The following is a 27,833-nucleotide window of genomic DNA, read 5'->3' on the forward strand; positions in this document are numbered from 1 at the left end:
CAGAACACGATTATGCCATTGTACATTTTATATTTTACATTTTTGTGTTTTGGATCACTGACTGAATCAAAAAATTACATAAAAAATATTTCATAAGTTCTTATTAACTATCAGCAGGGGATAATTAGCTGGCATAAAAGCTATATAAAGTTTGTATATTCATGTGTGCATGGGTTCATTTAAACACTGGACACAGGAAAATGTCAGCATCATGCACATTTCCTGGATTCAGTGACTTTTTCTGCTGCAGTGTGTGGATATCAGCATCAGTTTGCTGTGGAAACGCCCTCTTTAAATAGACATCGGTTCATATTCATCTTGAATTTATTCAGTTAAATTATATTCCTTTGGACCTCCAAAATATATCACACTTTATGCCTGTGTTGTGGAGCTAAACAATGAAGCCAACAAGAAAAAAAAAAAGGGTCTGCTACTGTTATTTTTTGCATCCTTTGCAAAATACATCTTGTTTCTTTTGTATATGGGGTGAAATCTGGACATATATATCTACACACATACACAAATAAAAAGTACAAATCAGATTCTCCAGTTGTGGGACAGTTTGGAAGATATGAAATTAATCCGTGTGATTTTTTTAAAAGGGGGGCAAAATAAAAGTTTTTAAAGCTATTGCACTGCCCTTACTTTAAGTACAATTCAACTTCGAGCGCTTTTTATTGTTAATGGTTGCTTAGGTGCGGATTTCTGGCTTCTGAAGTGTCAGAAAAGGTGAATGCATCACTGCTTCACACACTAATCCGCTAAATGGTCCAGATTGGTTCTTTTATTTTGAAGGACGCCTAAGTGAAACCGGTCGTGCTGCGTGTTTTTGTTAGCAGCGCTGCAAGGTTAGACCGTTAGTGCTGTTGTGATGGAGGAAGAATGAAAGTTTGCTCACGCTGCTCTTGTTTTGGTTTGCATCGTGTTTCACTTTAGCTAGCCGATTAGCTTACTGAAGCCCAGCCATGTCTGCCATGTGGCGGCGGCTGCAGGTGAAGGTGGGGCCGGCTCGTGGATTACTCACCTCCACACAGGTTACACGTCGATCCACATGGCTGAACGGACATCTGTCTCTGTGTCAAAGCTTTAGCACAGGCACATCTCTACGAAATGACTTCTTCAAAGGTGGGAGTAACCAGGACGACTGTTGTGCAACTCAGCAAACCAGCTTACATTTAAAAATACTAAAATTATCCAATGGTTTGTGTTTCTATAAATATGTGCAACTTTTAGGATCCAGCTAAACAGTTTTAATAAGCTACTAGAAGCCTGTCTGCAATTCGGTTGCATACAGTGTTTCAAATAACAACTTTTATAGTTCTTTGCACTAAACTACTAAACGATTTGGCCGAAAATTCAAAAGGAACAACCATGCATGTTAATTTGCGTTAAAGTGTTTGTAATTTATAAACTGTTTTATATGCCGTATTTGAGAGTGATAGCTAAAGTACCAGGAATCATTTTAATTTCTTAGCTGAAGGTAAACATTTGCAAGTAACCTTGAGAGAGTGTAAAGTTTGGGGTTTTGTGGCTCAGATCTGGAGACCCATATGGAAGCTATGCGGAAGAAGGCGATGGACGCGCTTCCTGGGAGCAGCTGGACTCCTCTGGAAATCAACCCCAACCTTCCTCCAGAGAGGGCGGATATCGTGATCGTGGGAGGCGGGGTGGTGGGCTGGTCCATCGCCTACTGGCTGAAACAGAAGGAGATGGTGCGCGGAGGGGTGCGGGTCCTGGTTGTGGAAAAGGACCCAACGGTGAGGGACTGAGAGATAATGAGTGTAGACTAGCAGTGTCACTTTATTCCTTTCAAAAAATTGCATGATTTAAATCTATTCAAAGTGTCAGGAGAAAGGATCATACTGTGCTCATGAGTCATGTCCTCACTGCTGTTCAAACTAATCCTCTGCCTTTTCCTCCTCATATTCATAAACTGCTCCCCCTGACTGTTCGCAGTACTCCCAGGCCTCCACAGTGCTATCTGCTGGGGGGATCCGACAGCAGTTCTCCCTGCCGGAGAACATCCACCTCTCCCTGGCCTCTGCCGACTTCATAAGGAACATCAATGTAGGTCACTGGAAATGAACAATGAGGCTTTTAATCATTAAATGTGACAGAACATGCGCTTTGTTAATATGTGAACACTTTATAGACATGTCAGATGAGATCAAAGAGGACCTATTATACTTTTTTCTGTCATACAGTGCTGTGAAAAAATTCCCCCCCTTCCTGATTTTTCCTGTATGTCTCAGATCATCAAACAAATTTTGATATTAAATACAAAATGCAGTTAAATGTTTTATTTAAAGAGTGCAAACTGTCACACCTCTGAATCCCGTCAGGAGCATCTCGGTGTGTTGAACGAAGACCCCATAGACCTGCAGTTTAACCACTCGGGATACCTCTTCCTGGCCAGTGAAGCGGTGGCTCACATCATGGAGGAGAACTACAGCACCCAAAGGTATCAGGCTCAAGAAACCAGTGCTCATACCACAGTAAAAACCCACAGTGTGTAACGTGAAGGGCCGTGAACGGTCATTTGCCATTATTAATTTTCAGAGTTGCAGTTAATTTTAAAAATGTCCTGATATATTTACATTTTGGAAAGAAACTGAACTCATAAAACAGCCATAGGGTTTATAAATTATACATTTTTCCATTTTCTGTCCTAGAGGATTTCTGTAAGGTGCTAGAATGAATCAATAAAAACACTAAGGACATTTTTCATCTTATTCTGTGATTAGTTACATATTAGTTGCTAAGTTTGTGAGTTTTTGGGATATCAGGAAGCTAAAATTTAACTCACATTTCAGGTACGCTGGAGCCAAAGTGTCTCTTCTGTCTCCGACACAACTGAAGGAGAAGTTTCCGTGGGTAAACACAGAGGGTGTGGTTCTTGCTTCATACGGTGAGTGCAAATAAAATGTGAACTGAAGGTCTGTAATGATTATCAGCAGCCACACCAGACAAGGTCAAGAAATGTTAGCTTCTCATCACTGATCATGATTGAATGCAGCTGTTATTTTATTTTTTCTGGCATAAAAAGAATTTGTTTGGTAGCACTGATGATACTCAGAACAATTGGAAAGCCTATTTTTAAACAACAAGTCTAAGATCATTTCATAAGTAAGTCCAAGTTATTCAGATGTGTCACCACTTTACCAAGATCTGGAAAAACCAAACAGGCTCGAACGTGCTACAAACCAGAAACTGTTAGAACACAAACGCCACTGTCCATAGTAGAGGAAGTTTTACGCCACCGTGGACTGAAAGGGTGCTGACCAAGAAAGAAGCTCCTGCTTGAAACCGGACACCTTCAAGCTCAACTGAAATTTGAAATTCACCTTCTAGAGAAAAGTTTTATGGTCAGATAAAACAAAGGTTAGGCTATCTGGCCACATCTATGAAGGAGTAAAGGCGACGTATTCAAACCAAAGAACAATGTACCAACTGTGAAGCACGGTGGTGGTAGCATCACTTGGGGCTGTGTTGCTGCCAGTGGTGCTGTTTTATTACACCAACCGGATGGAATAATGAAGAACTACCTCCAAATTTTCAACTTGAACTCAAATCAACAGTTTGATGGTTGAAACTTGGACACTGTTGGATGTTCAAACAGGAAAATGATTCCAAACATACTTCACATCTGGTTTTGGGATGGATAAAGCAGGTGAATGTTAAGCTTCTGGAAATGCCTTTCCAAAGATCAACCTCAACCTTATTGAACATTTGTGGACTGTGCTTAAAAGGCACATCTTTACTAGGAAACACACCAGAAACACTCCAGCCAGAAGCTTGTGATGGTTAAAGTACAACTTGCTAATGGATATTTAAACAGATATTAGTGGAGGTGCATGTATATATTTGAGCATGAATGCAGAGGTTTTGACCTGATGAAATCCAAAATAAATAAAAATCTGTGCACCCAATTCTTGTTTTTTAAATTTCTTAAAGGAGTGTGCTGTACATTCATCACACACTGGAAAAATAACTGTTCAAAGAAATCATTAAAAGCCCCAAATTACCATGACATTCATGCCCATGAAGAACATGTGTAAACATCTGACCACAACTGTATATTTGGCTCTGAATTTTGTTCTTATCTGTTTGTATTTAACTGAGCTGGATATCTACAGTGTGACTTTCTCTGCTGCTGTTTCGTGTTCTGCAGACTAAAGCTAAAGTGCTTTAGCTCGTGGCACCTGTAAATCCCATTAGAGTTTTTATTAACGCCTAAAGTTTTGACTTCCTCTTCTTGGAGAGAATTTCCACTAATGTTGAAAACAGTCTGCAGCTCTGTCCTGGGACAACCAGTGTAACAAATACACACCAAATATATAAGTGAAAAATAGGCGCAAAAGCATTCATTAATCTGTGTTTGCACACCCAATTACGTCACTGGATTCCCATCCAGGCAAAAATCCCCAACACCATCATTTGGGTCACGATTTTTAAGAAATCTGCAACACTTAAGCAGAAGATTAACTGTGATATATGAGCCTATGACACACTCTCGTTTTAAGACCTTAGAAAAACTAATCTGAGTAATGCAAAGCTGCAGCCAACAGTAATTTAACTTATCAGGGCGTCTGACAGTTCTTTCCATCTGCTAATATTAGATGATAGTGGTGTGGAGTCGCCTAATTATTCTCTGACAGCCCAGTTTTAGATCCTGATTTGTCTTCTTTTGTCACAGTCAGTAAGAAACGGAAACTATTCACATCTCAGGAGCTCCAGCAGTTCTCTCAATTATTACTATTAGTCATGGCATATTATAGTACTAATAGTATTGTAATATTCGATAAGTATTATTCCCTGAAGTCTGGCATCACTTATCGATAACCAGAAAACCAGAAATGTTATATTTCAAGTGGCTAATGGTGTTTATCAAATGAATTATTTAAAAGAGAAAATGTGCCAGTTTTAGTACTTTTATCCAGTTGTTCATGATTTCCTTGTAATATTCAGTAATCGTGCGCACCATTGTGAATGTCTGTCTGATCTTCTGTCATGCAGGGCTGGAGAATGAGGGCTGGTTTGACCCATGGACTCTGCTGAACGCCTTTAAGAGGAAGGCCATCTCCATGGGAGCCATTCAGTGCTGTGGGGAAGTCACAGGTTCGTTACAGCGTCCTGACAACTAAACAAACAAACACACACACACACACACACACAGGGGAAATACGTCTGCTAAGAACTTGTTATAATCCTATTCAGTGCTTAAGATTTATAGTTTTTGTATAAACCGAATGTTTGTTTTTGAATTATTTTGGACAAATCAGGGTTTTCATTTGTGCGACATCAGTCTTTTAAATTTGGAAAATATAAGAATAGCTATAAAATTAATAAGAATCTTCACTTTTACAGAGCTTAAATTAAACAGGGTGGAAGCACTGCCCGTGGAGCAGCTGTAAGAGTGTATTTTAGGTGTTTCTAATTTTAAAAAAAAAATTAATCAGTATTAATAATATTGTTGCCATAGGCATGTAGCTTGGGACACAACCCAGTCATTTTCATTTATACTAGCAGTGTTGGGAAGGTTACTTTTAAAATGTATTCCATTACAGATTACAGAATACATGCCCCAAAATGTATTCTGTAACGTATTCCGTTACGTTACTCAATGAGAGTAACGTATTCTGAATACTTTGGATTACTTAATATATTATCATGCTGTTTACAACTACGTGAATGTACTATTGCTGTGATTTATTACTATTACTGAAGGTCCGCGGCTCCGAACTGTAGTAAAGGGACCTCTGACTAATACGCAGGGTTCTGTGTCGGGCTCATAGCCAAAAAAATAGCTTTACTTTGTTGTGTGGGTCAACTCTGCTCTACAGAGAGAGGCGTTGAAAGGCTGCTCCAACTGAACTTATTGTTTCGGAGGAAAACACAACACAGTGTACAATTGAGTCTTAATAGCTTACTTACAACTGGGCTCGTCAGGCACTCTTCTTGGCTGCAGTGGTTATTAAGTGTGCCTATGCCAAGAGGCACACTTATTACTATTCGTCGGATTTATTATTCTTATTCTTATTATTTTCCTTTTTCCGCCTAAAATTTCGCCGTGTAACTCATGACTTTTGGTGTTTATTAATTCTATAGTTTTTTAAATATGAATATTTTAATGCAAGTTTTTGCCCATTGAAATGAATGGGAAGGCTTCATTTGTGGTGTGTTGGCTCCATCTTTTGGTCCCACTGAAACAAATTTCAAACTTCATTTGTGGTGTGTTGGCTCTCTCTAGTGGTATGCCGGGAGTGGTACGGCCTGTCTACCCTTATTTGGATTACCGTAATGACGACAATATCAACGGCGCGCACAGCGTCGCTGCTTTCAGTAACCATTGGAATTTTTAAGGTTGCGCGAACCATTGAATAGTTACAGTAACTGCAAGGGTGTATGCTTAGTGGAAAACTCCATATCCCACAATTCATAGCACACCTCTGCCGAGTAAAACAATGGCGGCTACCTCTTCGTTTTATATATTGCTTTTATTAGTGTTTGTAGGTCACAAAATAAACTTTTAAGATATTTTCAGGCGAGAATGTAGCTGTGTAAACTTCAAATATCTGCTCGTTTTATCAAGACATCCCATAGTAGCAACAGTTCTCTTACGATGTTGCTGCTAGCCGGCTAGCTAGCGCGGCTAGCGCGGCTTCGCTCAAAAGCACCCGGACTTGGCTTTCAGTGAGGCGACTCACACTCGTTTCGTTTCAGTTACAATAACTCGTACTGCGCGCTAGCTAGCACGACGGAGTTTCTATACAACTGTGTGCGTGCTAAGTTACTGATGTTGAACTTTATTTTATTCATAAGGGTTAGTTCTTAGAGTTGCCAACCGTTCTGTACAAACGGAATCGTCCCGCATTCAGAGAAAATATTATGCGTTTCGTATTGAGCTGAAAAAGAAACGCAGTTTGTCCCGGACTTCAGGTAGAATGGAAAAAGACACAAAGCTGGATTTATTCTGTCGTTATGCTGCAGAGCGGAGTCTTCCTGTCATTCTCTCGCCTGTTGCAACTTCAAATATGAAACTGATCAATGATCGGCTTTTCTCTCTTGTTTGTTTATCGCGCTAAACAACAGCAGCGCGTTTAAGCTTGATCAGCTGTTGTTAGAATTCATTTGATTTTAATTTATAGTATCAGCTGATGTTTGCTGGAGCCACAGCTGTAAAAACGGCTGGTCGAAACCAGGAGATGTCCTTACTGAATCATCAGAGCTGAACTGGTGATGGAGAAACAGGTTTACCTTTTAGGTGACATGAATGAGTTGAAGGGAAGTTATGAACTGTTTCTGAGAGACAAATAACACCAGGATCCTTTTCTAAGCAGCTGACAGCTGGTAACTGGGGCACAAAGATATACTTTTCTTTCTTACTCTCATATAAAATATTTAGCTTTTATTAAATAGTTATCTGAATCTTACAACCAAAGTTTGTATAATAATACACAAGACTGGCTGTAGACCATTGTTATTCATTCAGAACACTGTGTAAAAATAACAAAAACAAAAAGTGAATGCAAAAGTGCATAAATATTTATTTTACGTGTTTGATGTGTGTGGCGGGGCGTGGTCTGCAGTGCCGCTGCAGGGGAGGTGTACGGTGGCCCCTAGAGACAAAGCATGTATAAACTCCAAAACACTTACAAATTCCAAATAGCACGCACAAACTCCTCAACACATACAAAATCCAAAACACATGCAAACTCCAAAACACATGCAAAATCCAAAACACGTACAAAATCCAAGACACGTACAAGCTCCAAAACACGTACAAAATCCAAAACACGTGCAAAATCCAAAACACGTGCAAACTCCAAAACACGTGCAAACTCCAAAACACGTACAAAATTCAAAACACGTACAAAATTCAAAACACATACAAAATCCAAAACACGTACAAAATAAAAAACACATGCAAAATCCAAAACACATGCAAAATTCAAAACACGTGCAAACTCCAAAACACGTGCAAAATCCAAAACACGTACAAAATTCAAAACACATGCAAACTCCAAAACACGTGCAAAATCCAAAACACGTGCAAAATCCAAAACACGTGCAAAATTCAAAACACGTGCAAACTCCAAAACACATACAAAATCCAAAACACATGCAAAATACAAAACATGTACAAAATACAAAACACAAAATTCAAAACACATGCAAACTCCAAATCACAACGGAAGTGCTCCAGGACGCTAGGGGCAGTGTTGAGCTCGATTTGTAAAATAAACGGCAAGTTTGTTGCAAACACATGGGCTCTAGTATCCGTTGCGCTTCCCAGGTTGCCTAGCAACTATGATACTAACAGCTGGAAACGTGTCATACAACTTTTTTTGACAGAAATGAAGGAGAACATATTTTTTTTTCATTTGTTTGTTTGTTTCTACAAGAGCTTTGTGTGATTTGATAAGTATCTGAGGCTGAGACCACAGGACAGTAAAACATGATTTTTGGGCTTCATTTCTGTACTGAACAGTCATTTAAGATTAGCTAGTAAATAACAATTAGCTAATGTTGTTCATGAGACTAAAGTCATATCACTTTGGTAATGTAAATATAATATGGACAATATTATGGTTATTATATTAGTCATTATTAGGTATTACAGCAGTGAACATGAACTCTTTGTCAAATACTGAGCTTCAGTACAGATTCAAGTTGCAGTTATTTACATGTCTTACCACCTTAAATCTTCACTCAAAGACAAGTATATAGGAATGACTGCCAAATTTATTTGCCACTGAAGCCGAAGGATGGCATCTGAATAAAACCTCTCTTGACATGCCTAGATGACATTAAAGCTTGGTTGGCTCTAAACTTTTTAAATTTGAATGAAAAGAAAACAGATTTGTTGGTGTTTGGACCCAGTGGCCCCTGTGAGTCCTCTTCTTTTCATTTGGAACCCCTGGAGGTTTATTTTAAACCTGTTGTTACTGCCCTTGGTTTTAAGTTGGACCAGTCCATTTTTATCATTTAAGGCGACTGGCAAGAGTGAAATCGTTTCTTTCTAGGCAGCACTTTGAAACCGTGATCCATGCTTTTATTTCTTCCCCTGTGGACTACTGTAACGCACTTTATGTGGGGGTCAGTCAGTTGTTACTCTGACATCTGCAGCTGCTTCAAAATGTATATTGACAGTGCATATATATAGGTGTATCATATATAAGAGACAAATGTTGTTCCTTCAGTATGTTGGCATTATTAAATTTGGCTCAAATGCTTACATACATGTGTAAAAAGAAAATGTACAAGCTGTGAGCTGTTTCAAATCAAATCACTTTTATTGTCACATCACATGTGCAGGTACATTGGTACAGCACATGTGAGTGAAATTCTTGTGTGCGAGCTTCACAAGCAACAGAGTTGTGCAAAATACAATAATGTAAACAAGCAAAATACAAGAATGGCTACATCTGAAACTAATAAATATGTACAATATATAATAGTATATATATGTTTCTGATAAAATGAAGAGTAGACTGATGTATTAAATATTCCTTTATTGGGTGAGAAAATCAGACCATGTCATAACTGCTTTAAGTCATACAGAATAGATATCAGAGCTTTAAACAGGCTGACGTCTGCTAAATGGGTCAAACTGGGCAGAAAGTATACAAACACATAACATCCTTATAGAATATGATGTAACACTATAGATCAACTTACCTCAGAATATATAAAGCATATAAACAATTACAGCAATATGATGCAACAAACACAGCAGTGCTACTGATCCAAAATACTCAAAGCTTCATAGAACTGAAACAAACATTTATTTTTAGTTCCATTCTGCTGCTGATACAGACTTTAGGTTTCTGAACATTAAACTTGTTGCTGCCTTTCATAGTGCGTAACTTGAAGGCCCTGAGTACTTTCTCCCACACTGGAAACACTGGAATGATAAAATTATTTGAACATTACCTAATAAGACTGATTCAGGACAGACAATTAGTTATTTTAAACTTTTCTAGCAGTCCTTCACAAACAGGGAACAGTCTGTCTATTCTCTCCATCTGTCAGCTGCTGCTGGCTCTTCCTCCTCCTCTTCCTCACATACTGCTGAGATTGTCCTGGTGGATCATCAGGGGTGCAAAGCCTCACAGATGATGTAATGCAGTGGGTCCCTCAGTCTGTTCTCACTCTGGACACTTGCAGGTGTCACACATAGAAATCAAATGTGTGATAAGCTGCAGGATTCAAACACAAGTGTGACTTATAAATACATGTTCATACTTTTATTCCACAATCAGAGAGAAAGAAACAGAGAGAGAGTGCAGGACAGACAGACAGGTGACAGTCTCAGGTGTACACACTAGTGATGGGATTTCCGGCTCTTTTTAGAGATCCGGCTCTTTAGGTTCGGCTCACTAAAAAGAGCCGGCTCTTTCGGCTCCGAACCGGCTCTTCAGGTTGTTTTGTTGCTTTAATTAATTTATTATTAACAATAATATAAAATTATGCACAAAAGGAATTACTAACGTAAAAACAAGTGGTTTTATTTATATATGTTTATATATAAATATATGCGGTGGCCCCTAGAGACAAAACACGTACAAACTCCAAAACACATTTCTAGCATGAACTGAACTTCCAAAGCAGAGCTACTAGATCACTTAAATTACACAATTGAAAGCATGTGTGTATTGTTTGTGTATTTATACACAGGCACTCATATATATATATTCAAATAATTTAAAAAAAAAGTTCATTTACCTGTTATTACCACACACCAAATCCGGTCGTTGGTACTTGCTGGCTTGTGTAGCCACAAGATAACAAAGGCTCAACACTGCGCCCAGCATCCTGGAGCACTTCTGTTGTCTTTTGTACGTGTTTTGAGTTTTTATGTGCTTCTGAGTTTTTACGTGCTTCGGAGTTTGTACGTGTTTTTACGTGTTTTTGAGTTTTTACGTGTTTTGGAGTTTGTACGTGTTTTTACGTGTTTTGGAGTTTGTACATGCTTCAGAGTTCGTACGTGATTTGAAGTTTGTATGTGCTTTGTCTCTAGGGGCCACCGTAAATATACTTTTATTTATTCACTCCACATAAAATGTAATAAATAAATCATATAATACAAAAATCAACTATTCACATTTCAAGTTTTAACTATTTAAATTTTCAGCTTTTTCCTTTCACAAATTTAAAGTGAAAAGAACACAAAACACTGCAAACCACAACACAATTAAATATAAATTATAATATGAAAACTAAAAGAACATGCATATTCTCTGTCATATGGACCTGCATGAATAAACTTTCTCAATCCTTTATCATCTGCAACCGAAAATAGTTGTGGATGATTACTATACCTTTCTAATGTTGTTGTCCCTGCCTCTCTTTCTCTCTCTGGCTCTGTTCCTGTGCTACTGAGTGTAACTACCGCCCCTCCCCCCTCTGCCCAGCGTAAAGCACAAGGCTCGCGTGCAGAGTGAAGCAGAAAAAAAGTGCGAGAGAGAGGCTGAGAGAAAGAAGAAGAAAAAAAAAAAAAAAAAAACCCCCACGTGACGGCTCGCGATAAGGAGCCGGCTGCGTCGTTCACGTCAAAGAGCCGGCTCTAAGAGCCATTTCGTTCGCGAACGACCCATCACTAGTACACACTGCTACAAAACAGCACCAGAGAAGGAGGATTTAGTGTTTGTGTCATTACGAGTGCTAAACAAGAAGAGTTCCCAGATGGTACAGTGGACACATGTGTGACTCCTGTGATTAAAGCATCTTTCTTTCAGCTTAAGGAGTGAACCGTCAGCTGACTGACATGACTGACTTTAATTACGCATAAAATCATCACATTCTCTGTAAGATTAAAGTCAGCTATTGAACGGCGAATATTTTGAAGTGAAGGCTTTAAAACCAAGTTAGTACAAACGTCGCTAATGTCACATAACTTTCCCGACATGTTGCCAACAGTAATGTTTTAATGTTCTTCATTATAAAAACATTTGCGCATAAATAAGTGACATAATATTCAGTACTTACTTCTGGAAGTTTACTCTTCGTCCGCTCCGCTTCCGCCGTTTTTTTTCGGCAAAATTATCCAAACCACCGCCGCGCTATGAAGTCTGGGATATGTTGGGCCATGAAGGCTACACAGACCCATCCTTAAAATTCAGGGAAATTAAGGACGCATTTGAGGGCCGCATTTCGAGCAGCCTTTGAATTGGGACAGTCTTTGTCGTGTCGCTGTGACATAATCGGCCTTAAAATGCGGCCTTTAAGGCTGCAGACCCCAAATCCGGTCATTGGTACTTCCTGGCTTGTGTAGTTACTAGGTAACAAAAGCTCAACACTGCCCCTAGCGTCCTGGAGCACTTCCGTTGTGTTTTGGATTTTGCATGTGTTTTGGAGTTTGCACGTGTTTTGGATTTTGCACGTGTTTTGGATTTTGCACGTGTTTTGTATTTTGTACGTGTTTTGTATTTTGCACGTGTTTTGTATTTTGCATGTGTTTTGGAGTTTGCACGTGTTTTGTATTTTGTACGTGTTTTGGATTTTGCATGTGTTTTGGATTTTGTACGTGTTTTGTATTTTGTACGTGTTTTGGAGTTTGCATGTGTTTTGGATTTTGTACGTGTTTTGGAGTTTGCACGTGTTTTGGATTTTGTAAGTGCTTTGGAGTTTGCATGTGTTTTGTATTTTGTACGCGTTTTGTCTTTTGCATGTGTTTTTTATTTTGTAAGTGTTTTGGATTTTGTAAGTGCTTTGGAGTTTGCACGTGTTTTGTATTTTGTACGTGTTTTGGATTTTGCATGTTTTTTGTATTTTGTACGTGTTTTGTCTTTTGCATGTGTTTTTTATTTTGTAAGTGTTTTGGAGCTTGCATGTGTTTTGGATTTTGTAAGTGTTTTGGAGTTTGTACGTGCTTTGTCTCTAGGGGCCACCGTAGAGGTGGACCCACCTGAGCGGCATCTGCAATCACGTCTCTCGGGCGTAAAGTCTATGCTCTCTCGGCTGTTTTTTGGGTGTGTGTTGGGCTGTGAGTTGAAAAGCTACAGCCCTCTGTGTGGGTACACCAACCATGTGTGAAAATTGGTCCATAACGTAATGCTTCAAAGCGTGTTCATGCAAACATTGTTGGGTCTGCTGTGGTACAATGGGACTTCTGCTCATGAACCTGTGTGCACAGCGTCTTCAAATCGGGGCTGTACGAAGTCACCTCATCTTTACACAAAACTGTAAGCTGTCATTTGTGAGGCGTGAGCAGTGTTTGTTTTTACCATAGTTCATGGTGGAGAATGGCTGCTCTGCTGAGTTTTGTTCTCTGTAGCCGTATGAATGGCAAACTACACTGATTAGCAGCGGCATAGGCACACTTAAAATTTCTTCTGAAATTTTCGCTTTCTAGTTATTATATTTACATGCTTCCAGCTCCCGTCTTTGCTCGATGACAGCTCGTACTTTTCCTTTTTCTCCCTCCCTCGCTCACAGACACATAACGGGTATGGCAGTCCATTCTCCCTGCAGCACGGACTACACTGCCTATGATGCTACATTCTTTAGAGCTATACCTGTAGCATTCTGCCTATTAGCTTAGCACAGCAACAACAAAAAGGCACTCTCTCACCGAGGAAACACGCAGAGAGAGAGCGTCACCCTGTAACCATGGCAACCGTAACGCTGCCGCCTGGAACAACAGAACATAGCTGTCAAACAAAACCCAAACAGTCCTGACCGGCGACAATATGAAACAGGGAAGTACCGCCGTGTAATCCATTTATTTCAACAAAGTAACTGTATTCTGAATACCACCTTTTTCAACGGTAACAGTAACGGAATACAGTTACTCATATTTTGTATTTTAAATACGTAAAGGCGGTACATGTATTCCGTTACTCCCCAACACTGTATACTAGCACTCTTAACAAAACAAACAGACCACAAAATCAACAGCAACCGGTCCGTTCTCTTTCCATTAATAGGGATTCACTGTCCTCGACTCACCTTGTTCTAGCATAAGTGAGACGAGTCTAAAAACTCACTATTCACCATTATGAAGTGGTGGATTTAAAAAAAAAAAAAAAACACAATCTTTTCCTAAAGCTCAGTGGGTAGTTTTTAGTGCCTAAACAGAACCAGGGGGGTGACAAAGGGGGAACAAAGTGATCCCACTGGGAAGTGAAACGCTGTCTCCTTGCTTTTAAATCTGGAGCGTATTCCCCCCCTCAAAAAAATAAATAAATAAGAAAAACAAAACAAAAAAACCCTCCAGCTGCTTAGCACAGGCTTTGTAGGTCTCTAAACCAGGACGTTTATCCCTTGGTGACTGATGTTGCCACAGCTGGAGCCTCAAGGCACCAAAGGACACCTTGTGTGTTACACAGAGATTGAGGTTGTGTTTTACAAAACTGTTATGTTACACAGGCATCTCAAGTTCAAGTTCAACTTTATTGTCACTTCAACCATATACAGTTTAAAAATACACAGTGAGGCGAAACAACGTTCCTCCAGGAACCAAGGTGCTACAAGACAAGTTAGTGCAAAAAAATATATATATATATATATAATATATCTAGTAATAATATTGTGCAAAAGAGCATTTACAGGTTGGTGTGTGCGATGGTTTGGTGGTGTAGGTCAGTGTGTTTGCGCTTGTGTTGGTTAGTCAGTCCAGTCTCAATGTTTTGAGGTATTTGAGTTAAGCTGAGTGATAATGTTAGTGTATGTGTGTGTGTGCGTATTTATCAGTCAGTCCCTTTTTGCTGAGGAGACGGATGGCTTGTGGAAAAAAGCTGTTGCACAGTCTGGATGTGCGTGCCCGAATGCTTCGGTACCTTTTTCCAGATGGCAGGAGTGTAAAGAGTGTGTGAGAGGGGTGTGTCCGATCAGCCACAATGCTGGTGGCTTTGCGAATGCAGCGTGTGGTGTAGATGTCCTCCATAGAGGGTAGAGAGACCCCGCTGATCTTCTCTGCTGTTCCCACTATCCGCTGTAGGGTCTTGCGGTCTGATATGGCACAGCTCCCAAATCAGACAGTGATGCAGCCGCTCAGGATGCTCTCAATAGTTCCTCTATAGAAGGTGGTCAGGATCGGTGGTGGAAGCCGGGCCTTTCTCAGTCTTCTCAGAAAGAAGAGACGCTGTTGGGCTTTCTTGTGCAGGGAGCTGGTGTTGAGGGACCAGCCGAGGTCCTTCTCCAGGTGTACGCCCAGGAATTTGGTGCTGTCAACGATCTCCACAGAGGAGCCGTTGATGCTCAGCGGTGAGTGGTCGCCTCGTGTCCTCCTAAAGTCAACAACCATCTCTTTTGTCTTGTCAACATTCAGAGACAGGTTGTTGTCCTTACACCAGTCCGTTAGTCTCTGCACTTCCTCTCTGTACGCTGACTCGTCGTTCTTGCTAATGAGACCCACCACGGTCGTGTCATCAGCGAATTTAATGATGTGATTTGAACTGTGTGTTGCTACACAGTCATGAGTCAGCAGTGTGAACAGCAGAGGACTGAGCACACAGCCTTGTGGGGCCCCAGTGCTCAGTGTGGTGGTGCTGGAGGTGCAGTTCCCGATCCGTACTGACTGAGGCCTTCCGGTCAGAAAGTCCAGGATCCAGTTGCAGAGGGAGGTGTTCAGGCCTAACAGGCTCAGCTTTCCGATCAGTTGTTGGGGGATGATTGTGTTAAATGCTGAGCTGAAATCTATGTACAGCATTCGGACGTGTGAGTCCTTCTTGTCCAAGTGTGTCAGGGCAAGATGGAGTGCAGTGGAGATGGCGTCGTCCGTTGAGCGGTTATGGCGGTATGCAAATTGCATTGGGTCCAGTGAGGGGGGCAGCAGGGTCTTGATGTGTCTCATGACGAGCCGTTCGAAGCACTTCATGATGGTGGGTGTAAGTGCGATAGGGCGGTAGTCATTGAGACAGGACACAGAAGACTTCTTGGGCACGGGGACGATGGTGGTGGCCTTGAAGCACGTGGGGACAACGGCACTGCTCAGAGAGATGTTGAAGATGTCGGTGAGAACATTTGCCAGCTGATCAGCACATTCTCTGAGCACTCTGCCTGGGATGTTGTCTGGTCCAGCAGCTTTACGTGGATTGACTCTGCGTAGAGTTTTCCTCACCTCAGCTGTAGTGAGACACAGGACCTGGTCGTTCGGAGGAGGGGTGGTCTTCCTCGCCGCCACGTCGTTCTGCCTGTCGAACCGAGCATAGAAGTTGTTAAGCACATCTGGGAGGGAGCCGTCACTGTCACAGGCAGGTGGTGTCGTCCTGTAGTTAGCGATGGCTTGTAAGCCCTGCCACATGCGTCGTGTGTCGCCGCTGTCCTTGAAGTGGTTGTGGATTCTCTGGGCGTGTGCGCGCTTCGCCTCTCTGATGGCCCGAGAAAGTTCAGCCCTCGCTCTTCTAAGCGCCACCTTATCTCCCTCTTTGAAGGCAGAGTCTCGGGTCCTTAGAAGTGCACGCACTTCCGCAGTAATCCACGGTTTCTGGTTGGGTCGTGAGATGATGATCTTGGAGACAGTGACGTCATCGGTGCACTTGTTGATATAGCTGGACACTGATGATGTGTACTCCTCCAAGTCAGTGAAGTCGCCGTAAGTTGGCTCTGCCCGATATGCGCCGGGGATGTTTGTGTAAACAAGATCCAGCGTGTTTTCTCCCCTCGTTGCAAAGTCCACATACTGATGGAATCTAGGAAGCACTGACTTGAGATTTGCATGGTTGAAGTCCCCAGCAACAATAAACAGTCCATCCGGGTGTGTATTTTGCAGTTCACTGATCTTTGTATACAATTCCCATAGTGCTTCCTTAGCATTAGCGCTAGGTGGAATGTACACTCCGATAATGAAAACAGTGGTGAATTCCCGTGGTAAGTAAAAAGGTCTGCATCTAACAGTAAGTAAGTAAGTAAGTAAGTAAGTAAAATTTTATTTATATAGCACATTTCTAGATAGAGATCACAAAGTGCTTTACAAGATATAACAGATTAAAAAGACAAAATACAAACAAAGTTAGCAAAAGGCAGTTTTAAAAAGATGTGTTTTTAGCTGTTTTTTAAAAGTAATCAATGAATCAGCGGATCGTAAGTCCTGAGGAAGGGAATTCCACAGTCTGGCGGCCACAGTAGCAAAAGCTCTATCACCCCTAGTTTTCAGTCTCGTATACTGAATGACAAGTAGGCCCTGACTACTCGACCTCAGAGACCTACTAGGGGCATAGGGCTGTAAAAGTTCAATGATATATGGTGGTGCTTGTTGTTGAAGAGCCTTGAAAGTTAAAACCAAAATCTTAAACTGGACTCTAAATTCAACAGGAAGCCAATGTAACTGCATGAGCAACGGTGTTATATGTGAAAATTTAGAAGCTTTCGTCAAAAGTCTTGCTGCAGCATTCTGAACGATCTGCAGACGCTCCAAAGAACCTTTATTTAAACAAGTAAACAGGGAATTGCAATAGTCCAGTCATGAAGAGATAAAAGCATGAATAACAATCTCCAGTTCGGTATAGGATATAATAGAGCTCAATTTAGAAATATTTCTTAAATGATAAAAGCAAGACCGAACAAGAGATTTAACATGACTATCTAACGTAAGAGCAGGATCAAGGATAATCCCTAAGTTCCTGACAGATGGTTTTACAAACGTTGGTTTCACAAACTCCACCAGCGATGAGCAAAAACTAGAGACTAGCACAGAGTTCTTGCACCATTTCTCGTTGATGTAAACACACAAGCCGCCACCGCGAGTCTTACCGCACAGAGCTGCATTTCTGTCGGCGCGAAACGAGGCCAGCCCGTTTAGCTGAATAGCGGCGTCCGGTACTCTTTCACTGAGCCATGTTTCCGTGAAAACAAAGACACAGCAGTCTCTAATCTCACGCTGTGTGGCCTGCTGGAGTCGGATGTAATCCAGTTTGTTATCCAGGGAGCAGACGTTGGATAAGATGATGGACGGTAGAGCCGGCCGGCTAGGGTTTGTTTTTAGCCTAGCACAGACTCCCGCCCGCTTGCCGCGCTTCCGCTTCCTCGCGCAACGCTTCCGATGTCTCCTGTATAAAAAGAATTCACTCGTATCACATATTCACACAGAGCAGACCAATAAAATCAGAGGTTTTCTCTGTCTTAAGAAGAGAGGAAGTCTCTGACTCTGCTGACCTGATTTCCTCAGGCAGTTTTCTTCATGGCTTTAGAGAAATATTAATCTTACATCATTCGTTGGATGAGAGGACTGATAGAACAAGTGGAGGGACAAGATTAGGATGTAGAAATTTAAACTTTGCTTTAAAACTGTAGTTACTCACCATTTTTTGTAGTTTTAAAACATAAATAAAGTAATATGTTTATGATAGATAAGCTATGAGGCGGTAAATAAGCAATTAAAATCATCTCTATGTGCATCGTTAAAGTCATATACACATTAATGAATGATCCAACGATGTATTCTCTTTTATTCTATATAATTTAACTTTAAATGTATTTTAACGCTGTCAGCGTTAATCTCATTAAAATGACGTTAACGCCATAAGCGCGTTAATGTGGCAAATTTCCGTTAGTGAGTTCCCATTGGCTCCACATGCCACCCTTCTTTTAATTGATTGATTGAAAAAAATGATTTTTATTTTGAAAATCTGGTGTTATTTGGCAGCCCTGAAATAATTTAGCTGATTTAAAAAAAAGAAAGAAAAACATATCTCAGAAAACAACAACTAGTTGGTTGGCAACTCCGGGCTTCCGTACATGAGTATTTCAGTTCCTACATTCGCCTAAATAGCAAAAGGTTGGATCCCAATAGGAGACAAAAGTCCCCCGTGTTTTGTCTCAGGAAGGGTGTGAAAATCTGCCAAATCAAATATCTGCTGTGGTGACCCGTTGTGAATAAGGGAGCAGCTGAAAGTAACTTCTTCTTCTTTTTCTTTGTGTTGAAAATTGGTTTTAATGTGTTTCTCACACAGAATTTAAATATACGACAAGCGTGATAACGACAACTGATGGAGAAAAGCTGGATCTGAGGAGAATAAAGTCAGTCAAAGTAAGTGGAACTGCAAGTGCTGAATGTCTGTGAGATTAGCGAAGCGTATAAAGCTGTTTATTTATTATTCTGTGTGATCGCTAACATGTTAGAGAAGTCTCTGACTTGTACCTCCCTCGGTTTGGTTCACTTATGTTAATGTTTACTAAGCTTTAGAGGGGAATTCTCAGTTGCTGTGACACTTGTGCAGTGCAGTGTCTTCAACTGCTCAAGTAAAACTTTATTGTATCATTAAATATACTAAAATTATTGCGTACAAAAGCTCTGCTGATTCTCAATGAATGTGTGAAGTCTGAATAACAACAGATGGATGGCATGTTCTTCAAATCCCTTCAGACCATATATCAACTGCAATTTCTTCCCAGGTGACCTCGTCCTGTTTAATGTGTCCCACACCGCCTGATTACTGGCACTAAGTACCTCATAAATTTGTCTTGTGGTGCTTTTAATACCTTTTTTTTTTTTAGAGCACTAAATCCAGGAGGGATTGTGGAGTGCAGGCAGGAAGGAGTCAGAAAGGGAAGCCATAAAACTTGTGAGCTGCATTACGTCGTTAGAAATGTGTCTTAGGACGACTAAACTGTCTGACATCTGTCCAGATGAGGAAATATTACCATCAGCATAGAGATCCTTCACTGCACAATATATTACCAAAGGATTATTATAATCTGTAGACTAATCAGTCATTAACCAACGTTTCCTGCATGTTCACTGAAGAAACCTGGAAACATATTTCCCAGAGGTCATCAAGTAGCTCTCTGCAGTTTTCTGTTACCTCAGGTGAAGGTCTTGCTCTTCCCTTAAACAATACTGCTTTGCAACAATCAGCCATTTTAAAACTCTTCACAGCTATTGCTATTGGTGTCCTCTTGAGCAGCTGAAACAGTGCTGTCCTTTCTGGGATATTATTTTAAATAATTAGTACGGTTGTATGTTGTTTATGGAATTTTGATCTCAATTTGACAAATATTGTGTGCTAAAAAAGGATTTCTTTAACCGGCCAACCTTCACATTAGAATTATTTTGATCTGTGAAATATGCTGAGCTACTCTGCTAAGAGTCCAAGAATGAAAATATGGAATTCAAGCTCCAGCTGACTGATTGGCACGAAATACTTCTGTTAAAACTGTGCACTGAATCAGAAAAAGCACAAACGTGCATGATGGGTAGAGGAGGTAAAAGTACATAATTCTGTACTTGTCTCTCCCTGTGAAATACGGCAGCTGGACCTTTAGCTATCAACTTGAAGCAACATGTTAGATCTTTATGCACGCTTGTTTTGTGTGTGGCTAGCGAGATGCTGAAGTACAGCGACTTATGGACACCTGCAGTCATGCCGGTGTTGTGCCAAAAAATAAATAAATAAAAACACCGTCCCATTTTAACCTCTTTAACTATGCCACACAGTTTTTCCCCCTCTTTCATCTCTTTTTATGCCACATCTCCTGGTGATTAATACACGTGCAGGGCTGCCTTTCATGTGTTCCTGCTCAGACTCAAATCGGTTTGATGTTTGAAGGCTCACAGTGCCGTGAAAAAATAACTCCTCTCAAGTACGTCAAACCAAAATTAATGGGCCTGTTTTGAAAATGTAAAAGTAAAAAGTTTGTACTTCTTTTTTTTTTTCCCACCTCTGATGATGGGATGTCTGCTTGTGTCGAGCAGGTGCAGATGCCACACAGCCTGGAGTACCAGCCAGTGGAGTGCGCTATTGTGGTGAATGCAGCAGGAGCCTTTTCTGGTAAACTGACCGAGATGCTGGGAATTGGCTTTGGCCCCAAGCAGTCCATCGCTGGAATCCCACTGCCTGTTGAGCCACGGAAAAGGTAGGCTATTGACTCGAGGGGCTGCTAGAGTTTTCTTTGAAAGGCAGCGCCTCATACAGCGAACCGCATCAATACCAGACAGCTTTTTTCAGACTCTGCACCCCGAAAATTGAAAAACCAACTTCATGCCGCTGCCTGTCAGCGTCTACCATCTGCAGTCTTTTCATTTTACTCTTGCTCTGCATCATTTAGACTACAGATAAAAATGAATCTAAGTAGGATACAAGCGAGTCAGTCACATAACTTTAGTCGGCATGACCTGGACTGTTTGAGTATGTATGCCATCAGACTCAAGCATTCTGTGTAAATGGTGGCTTTAGATTTAGGTAGAGCCATTGCACCCCTACTGCCAGTCCCAAACTTGGATAAATGGGTGTGTTTAATACGAAAGGACATTCACCATTAAATCAAAAAATGAGATTTCCATACCAAATAGGTCTGAGCTCGGCTTGACAAAGACCACCTCCATTGGCTTTGGCTAACAGAGTGCTGATGGAAACTGTGCTACTGTTAGCTGAGAACAAAGGATGCTCGGGATAGGGTGAGATGTAGGGAGATGATTTGCTGTGCTGAATCTTAAAGGGAGCAGTCGAAAGAAGAAAAATGTAAAGAGGGAAAGTTCGGATACTTTATAATACAGCCTGCACCCCTGATACTGCTGTACAATTATAATGTAAGGAGACGTTAGGTTTCTCTATAATTGTAAATATACAACACAGTGCAGACCGTATTATAAAAAAGCCTACCTACCTCATTTATACATTGCAATCTAAAAAAAGGAGGTTAGGCTAGTCTATAATATAACGTGTATCCTTAATAATATTGTGTAATTACAACTAAAGAAGGAAAGGTTAGTATAGTCTATAATATAGCCCACACCCTTAAAAATTCGATGTCATTAAAACAAGAGACGGATTTTTTTGATACTTTTTTCTTCTATTTCTTCTAAAACTCCCAAATGTTGCTTCCTTGCTTTCCTGCACCCACATTTTAAGTAATCATTGGGGCATGGTATTTTTAGGTATTGAAGGTTACCTGGCATGAATTCAGAAAAGCCACATGTTAAATTAAACTTTCACCTTAAGCTGTGGGCTGTGTTTTGAAAAGCTACCCATTTTTCTGCCTTATTTAAACCTCCACTAAATCTTTCCTCGTGCCGCCTTGAACGGCTGTCAAACCATCACATAAACATTTTATAAGACAGAGTTTTGAGCTCTCTGGATAATTCTTTGTAGACACTTTTCCACGCAGAACAGAGTAAATGTCTGATCACGTTCATGCCAGAGAAACCTCACTTACATCTTGGCATGAAATGAAATATCAGCTGATATAATATCATACTGGATGTACGACTCTGAGCTGTTTACTTCGTCACTGTTTTTCAGGTATGTGTATGTGGTCCGCTGTCCTGATGGTCCCGGTCTAGACACTCCTTTCTTAATCGATTACTCAGGAGTTTACGTCAGGAGAGAGGGGTTAGGTGGGAACTACATCACCGGGGCCTCGCCAGAGGAGGTTGGTTTTTATCTCTGAGCTGTTTCTCCAAAAGTTGATTCTGTTCATCTGGACGTAGCGTTTTGTGGGAGAAACATTTCGTCACTCTTCCAAGTGACTTCTTCAGTCTCAGCTGACTGCAGGTTTTCCCAATCTTATAAACTAATGACTGAAACCAGCCCACTGAAGGAACAATGGGCTGGGAGGTCAGTTACTTAATCGTAATTATGCAAATTCTCATGACCATTGATCAACAACCACTGGTCAATGGCCATGAGTACCATTCACAGAGAGTTGGGGAATGGCTGCAATCACAGCGTTGTAAGACGGCGACAGATGTACCCTTAGGCCCCCTCCTCGATTCAGAGATGGTCTTTCCCTTTTCACGTAAATGGCCTCCTTGACTCCGCGCTCACACCAGCGTTTCTCCCTGGAGGAACTCAAATGCTACGTCCAGATGAACAGAATCAACTTTTGGAGATTTACTTTCCTGGATGATTGAGAATGCATCAAGACGTCTGAGCTGTTTCCTTATGTTAACATTCAACAGCTGAGCAAATCATGTCGTTGTTTGCACTGGTTGTGTGTCCTCAGGCGGCAGAGCCAGACGCCAGTAATCTAGAGGTGGAGCACAGTTTCTTTGAGGAGAATGTCTGGCCTCATTTGGCCTTTCGAGTTCCTGCTTTCGAGAAACTTAAGGTACAGTTGGGAAAGTGTGGTCACCCACGTCATGGTTACTGCCAGCATTATTATCAGCCAGAACTGGTTTTATTTTGAAGCTTGCAGATTAATTTTATTGTATCCATATTTTAAGTGAGTTAAATTTAAAAACTTGGTACAGAAATGGGCTTTTCCAAAACAAAACAATGATTATGATCTCTCTTTATCACTTACAATAACATAATTTGTCCTCACATTCTTCCCCTCAGGTGACCAGTGCCTGGGCAGGTTTCTATGACTACAACACCTTTGACCAGAACGCCATCATCGGTACGCACCCCCTGATCAACAACATGTACTTCGCCACGGGCTTCAGCGGCCATGGCCTGCAGCACTCGCCTGCGGTGGGTCGCGCTGTGGCGGAGCTGATTCTGGACGGAAACTATAAAACGCTGGACCTGAGCGGCTTCAGTTTCAACCGGATTCTGACGCAGGAACCAAAGCTGGAGAGGAACATCGTGTAGCTGAGCCGAACCCTGAAATCATATCTTTCACATCCTGCCGAAGCCAAATTATTATAACCTAAGTCTTATTTTTGTAGCTGGAAACATAACTTTAATGACACAAATTGATTTATAAGATCTGGGTAGTATAATTTCTACAATCTAGATAAGCAAAAGCAAAACCTCAGTGATTTAAGAAAAGGCCCGAATACGGCACATTTCCAGCCTTCAGGAGCTGCGGGAATAATGTCTCCTGACCATTTGGGACTGCAAAGAGGTCAGAGTGGACAGATGTCTCAGGTTATTATTAGACATCCTGCCAGGTAGTGACAAAATAATGAAAGGGCCTTTTAAAAGATTCGTCTTTAAAGATTTTAACACAGTTCTCACAACAGCAGGTTCAGAGAACATTTATTTGGTTCTTTAAATAAGATTTTTCATAGTGTGATCTCTCTGATGTGTCACTGAAAGACATAAATGAGTCCCGTATCTTAAAGGTATTTATATGTTGCTTTTTCTGATGTGTAGCTGACGTGTGATTTAGTTATTAAAATTAAATTATTTGGCTGTCACAGCCTCAAATCTTCACTACACAATTATCACAGCCAAATGGTGATGATAGCTGATATTGTTAATCAATTTTACAACTTTCTGTTGTAGTTTATAATCTGATAATAAGGAAAAAATGTATGTATTAGTGATCCCACTTTTTCAATTTTAAAAATTACAACAACAAAAAACAAATAAATTAGGGTATTAATGGATGTTACCAAAAATAATGAGTCAGTATGCCCTAAATTTTACTTTTTCAGCCTGGATTTTGATACATTTCTTTATTATATTTAAAGATTTTGAATTTTTTCCAATTCTCAGGCACACAAATCTTCAGAAAACACTATTTAAGATCTTAAAGACATTAAACACAAAAAAGGCAAACAGTAAAACTGTTGCTCAGACTATGTTATAAACCATAATAGTAAAAGTGTCATATTTAATATAAAAACCCTGGAAATGACTTCCTACAAGATTTTGCTTCAGATTCAGAGCACCTACTCTGCTCGGGGTCTTTCATTTTGAAACTGACTGGCTCCTCTGTGCATTTCAATTTGGTAAACTATCAAGCGTTGAATTGAGTGGGCACCGTCAGCCGGTCACGTGGCCACGCCCCGCTTATTGCTGTGATGAGACCAAAGGTGTGGTGAACTGAATTATCCTTTAATTTGGACTTTTTCCGTGCATATAGAACATGTTTTAAATCAAGAGTTTAATTCTTTTAAATGATCATTTGATTTCATTTAATAATGAACCTTACTGGCAGCACCAGTATCTTTTATTAGTCTGATTTCAGAGGCAATAATGTTCCTTTCTAAAGAAATCAGCAGGAGGAACCACTGAGAATAAAGTGGAACTAAGAGATGCTTCTTCATTAGAAGACAAAAAATATGCATGGAGGTGAGCCAGCAGCTGACTCACTCCTGATACAGAGTAACAGGAATAACTTCTGCTTTCCAGATTTCCACTGAACTCGGCTGTTTGGTACCGTTACGCAGTCGGAACGTGCAAATTTAGAGTGAAACATCATCAGATGCATATGTGCTGTCCCATGCAACGGTTTAACTGTGGTACTTTTAACAGCTTTGTATACTTTTTGTGTATTTGTCTAATTTGATCAATATACTGTAATTGTGTTGTATTGATCAGTGTAATTACATTTTTATCAGTAAGACAATTTTTCAAGAAAAACGTGGAGTTGTTGCCTGACTTCCTGTTTCCTTCATTTGTTGCCGCTGCTCCTCTTTTAAATCTCCAGAAGGAATAGGCATAAAAAAGGTGCAGTGACTCATTTAACTTTAGAAAGAAGAAAAGCTAATTTTCCAAATAACTAATTAGTGACAGGATCATCGGATTATCCTGTGTAAGCTGAACTTTGCAGTTTCCATGTCTTAAAAAACATCATTAAAAAAATGTCTTTGACAATCATCTGCTTACTGAAAGTGAAAAACTATATCTGTCATACACTTAAATGTGTAAACATATATAAGGTGGTGTTATCTGCTTTCTCTCAGTATGATTTACTGTCAGAATGTTTACTCTGTATTGAATTTGTGTGATTAAAAAGCGCATAAAAGGCGGCACAGCAGGTGGTCAGTACGATCATAAATATACAGATACTGAACCTTTTCAAAATAAGACCTTATATGTAGACACTCTCAAAGCATTTCATTTCTTAAAAACATCCGCCTTACTTTCTTATCGAGCACTGCAAACAAAACAGTCTTTTATGCAGGAGTTCCTGGTGTTTTACACAAAACATGCAGCAGATGGCGCCATTTCAGTGGGTAATTTTAAGCTTGGCGCGTCATCGCTTCTGACATGTTTCATGCAAACTCTGTATAGATTTAGAACCCAGAGCTAGGTGATTAATTCAAGTCAGTACCACAGCTGCCACTTGTATATTTTGCCTGTGATTATCATGCGAGTTAATATTTCTTCGGGGCACACATGTAGGCAGCAGGAGCTGCGGTCTGGATGCCAGATCGGAGTCTGAACGTTTCAAAACAGACTTTTCATTTTTCATACCAAGACTGGATCTGTTTATTCTAAATATATTCAAAAATTAACCTTTCAAACTGGAAAATGTCACACTGGTGTGGATGATAAAAAAAAAAAAAGAATACTGCTGTAAGGTCAGGGGAAAGAATTAACTGGCTACAATAATGCTTTTTAGGAAGAAGGATGTACACCACAGTGATGAGGTGCATAAGAAGGGGAAAAGGCGAAAACTGGCCCTAGTAGGTCTAAGGGACAACCCCCACTACCTTGGACTCTTTATCTTGTGGTTTTAGAACTGAAGAAACTGAAGATGAGGTGAACCATTTGTTGTTTTCAATTAGTGGTAGAGATAGTGATAGAGAGATCACTTACGTAAATACAATAATGGTAAATGGCCTGTATTTGTATAGTGCTTTACTAGTCCCTAAGGACCTCAAAGCGCTTTACAGATTCAGTCATCCACCTATTCACACACACATTCACACACTGGTGATGGCAAGCTACATTGTAGCCACAGCTGCTCCGGGGCGGCTGTGGCTACAATGTAGCTTGCCATCACGTAAAACATGTAAAATGTATTTTTTGGTGTGTCATAAAAATGATACAATATCTTTCCCCATTGGACCATGTTGTGAATTTGATCAAAAGTGACACTAATTATTAAGAAACGTGCTGGTGAAGGGCCCTGATTGACTTCAGGGCTCCACTGTTCCCACATAGTAGTCCATCTATAATTTTTAAATTACAGAAAACTCTACAAGTTTAGGTTAATTTATCACACCTAAGACAGGCACCAGATCGTTCAGGATGGCACAGCTGTTCCCTCTTTAAAAACAGTGAAGAGGACTGCCAGGTGCTGCAGAAGAAGTACGAGCAGCACACAGCGACAAGTTTGGGACTAATTGCACCTGCAAGTGTTGCCTTCCATCGCTGAAAAACAATTTTGCATTATTTGTGGTTTCGCCTTGCAACTTCAGAGGAGTTTATGAACCACCCTGCTCCCCACAGACCAGACACCTCCGCATCCTCCACATCTCAGCTTCCTGCCGCTCAATGCAGCAAACCAGCAAAGAATGAATCATTTTGCACGGCAGAGTCAGTCACCGGCAAAACCCCACCAACAGGTTCCTTCACTGCCTCTGAGGTAAGTATGAAAGCAGAGCTACGACAAAAGCCCCTCTACCAAAGTTACCGGAAAGCAATTCATAAACTGCCTTGAAAGTGGATCATGTTTTCATCACAGAGATGGTAATGAGTGAGCTGTCGGGCTGAACTTAACCCCCTCCGTCATCAAATCAGCTCAGGGTACACACGATTAAAACCATTGGGGTTTATTTTACAGTTAAGGGATGTTGAGAAAGCTGCTCATTAAATCTGTCATAATTTATGTGGAAAGCCAAAGCAGACACAGAACCCAGTATAAATAAATTAAATGGTTTATTTGGATTGTCTGTGCTCCTTTCCATTCTGATTGGTCTGGTCTGTCTTGTTTTGGTTCCTTTCAACTGAATTAAATTAAATTTTATGTTATTTATTTCGTGCCAAATCACAATACCAGTCACCCCAAGGCACTTTATATTTTAAGCTAAAGACCCAACAATAATACAGAGAAAAGAGAGAAAAAATCTCAACAATTAGATGACCCCCTATGAGCAAACACTTTGGTGACAGTGGGAAGGAAAAGCTCCCTTTTAACAGGAAGAAACCTCCAGCTGATCCACGCTCAAGGAGAGGCAGCTATCTACAATGTGACCATCAACACTCCCAGGCTCCAACCTTCGCTAGCTCGCTGTGCACCCAACCCCAGTGCCTGTCCTGGAGGGT

The 27,833-nt window shown here is 40.6% G+C and overlaps 1 protein-coding gene across 1 annotated transcript; it reads left to right on the forward strand.

The window, feature by feature from the left end:
* The first annotated feature begins 847 nt into the window (after positions 1-847).
* foxred1 (FAD-dependent oxidoreductase domain containing 1) lies at positions 848-25,585 on the forward strand. Its single transcript, XM_085289776.1, has 11 exons — positions 848-1,125; positions 1,537-1,757; positions 1,957-2,067; positions 2,343-2,461; positions 2,814-2,908; positions 5,017-5,118; positions 18,897-18,973; positions 20,639-20,799; positions 22,185-22,314; positions 22,888-22,992; positions 23,223-25,585. Exons 1-11 carry the CDS (start codon positions 966-968, stop codon positions 23,475-23,477), a joined length of 1,536 nt encoding a protein of 511 aa, XP_085145902.1. The 5' UTR covers positions 848-965; the 3' UTR covers positions 23,478-25,585.
* The last annotated feature ends 2,248 nt before the right edge of the window (positions 25,586-27,833 follow it).

This window comes from Mchenga conophoros, linkage group LG10, assembly GCF_057382185.1.
Source record: "Mchenga conophoros isolate Kocher_MC1m ecotype Shallow Benthic linkage group LG10, M_conophoros_male_GT1.1, whole genome shotgun sequence".
Lineage (NCBI taxonomy): Eukaryota > Metazoa > Chordata > Actinopteri > Cichliformes > Cichlidae > Mchenga > Mchenga conophoros.

Coding starts and splice junctions, on each gene's coding strand:
- foxred1 (XM_085289776.1), top strand. CDS start 966: ATGTCTGCCATGTGGCGGCGGCTGCAGGTGAAGGTGGGGCCGGCTCGT. Junction 20,800..22,184: donor CCTGTTGAGCCACGGAAAAG/GTAGGCTATTGA, acceptor ACTGTTTTTCAG/GTATGTGTATGTGGTCCGCT. Junction 22,315..22,887: donor CCGGGGCCTCGCCAGAGGAG/GTTGGTTTTTAT, acceptor GTGTGTCCTCAG/GCGGCAGAGCCAGACGCCAG.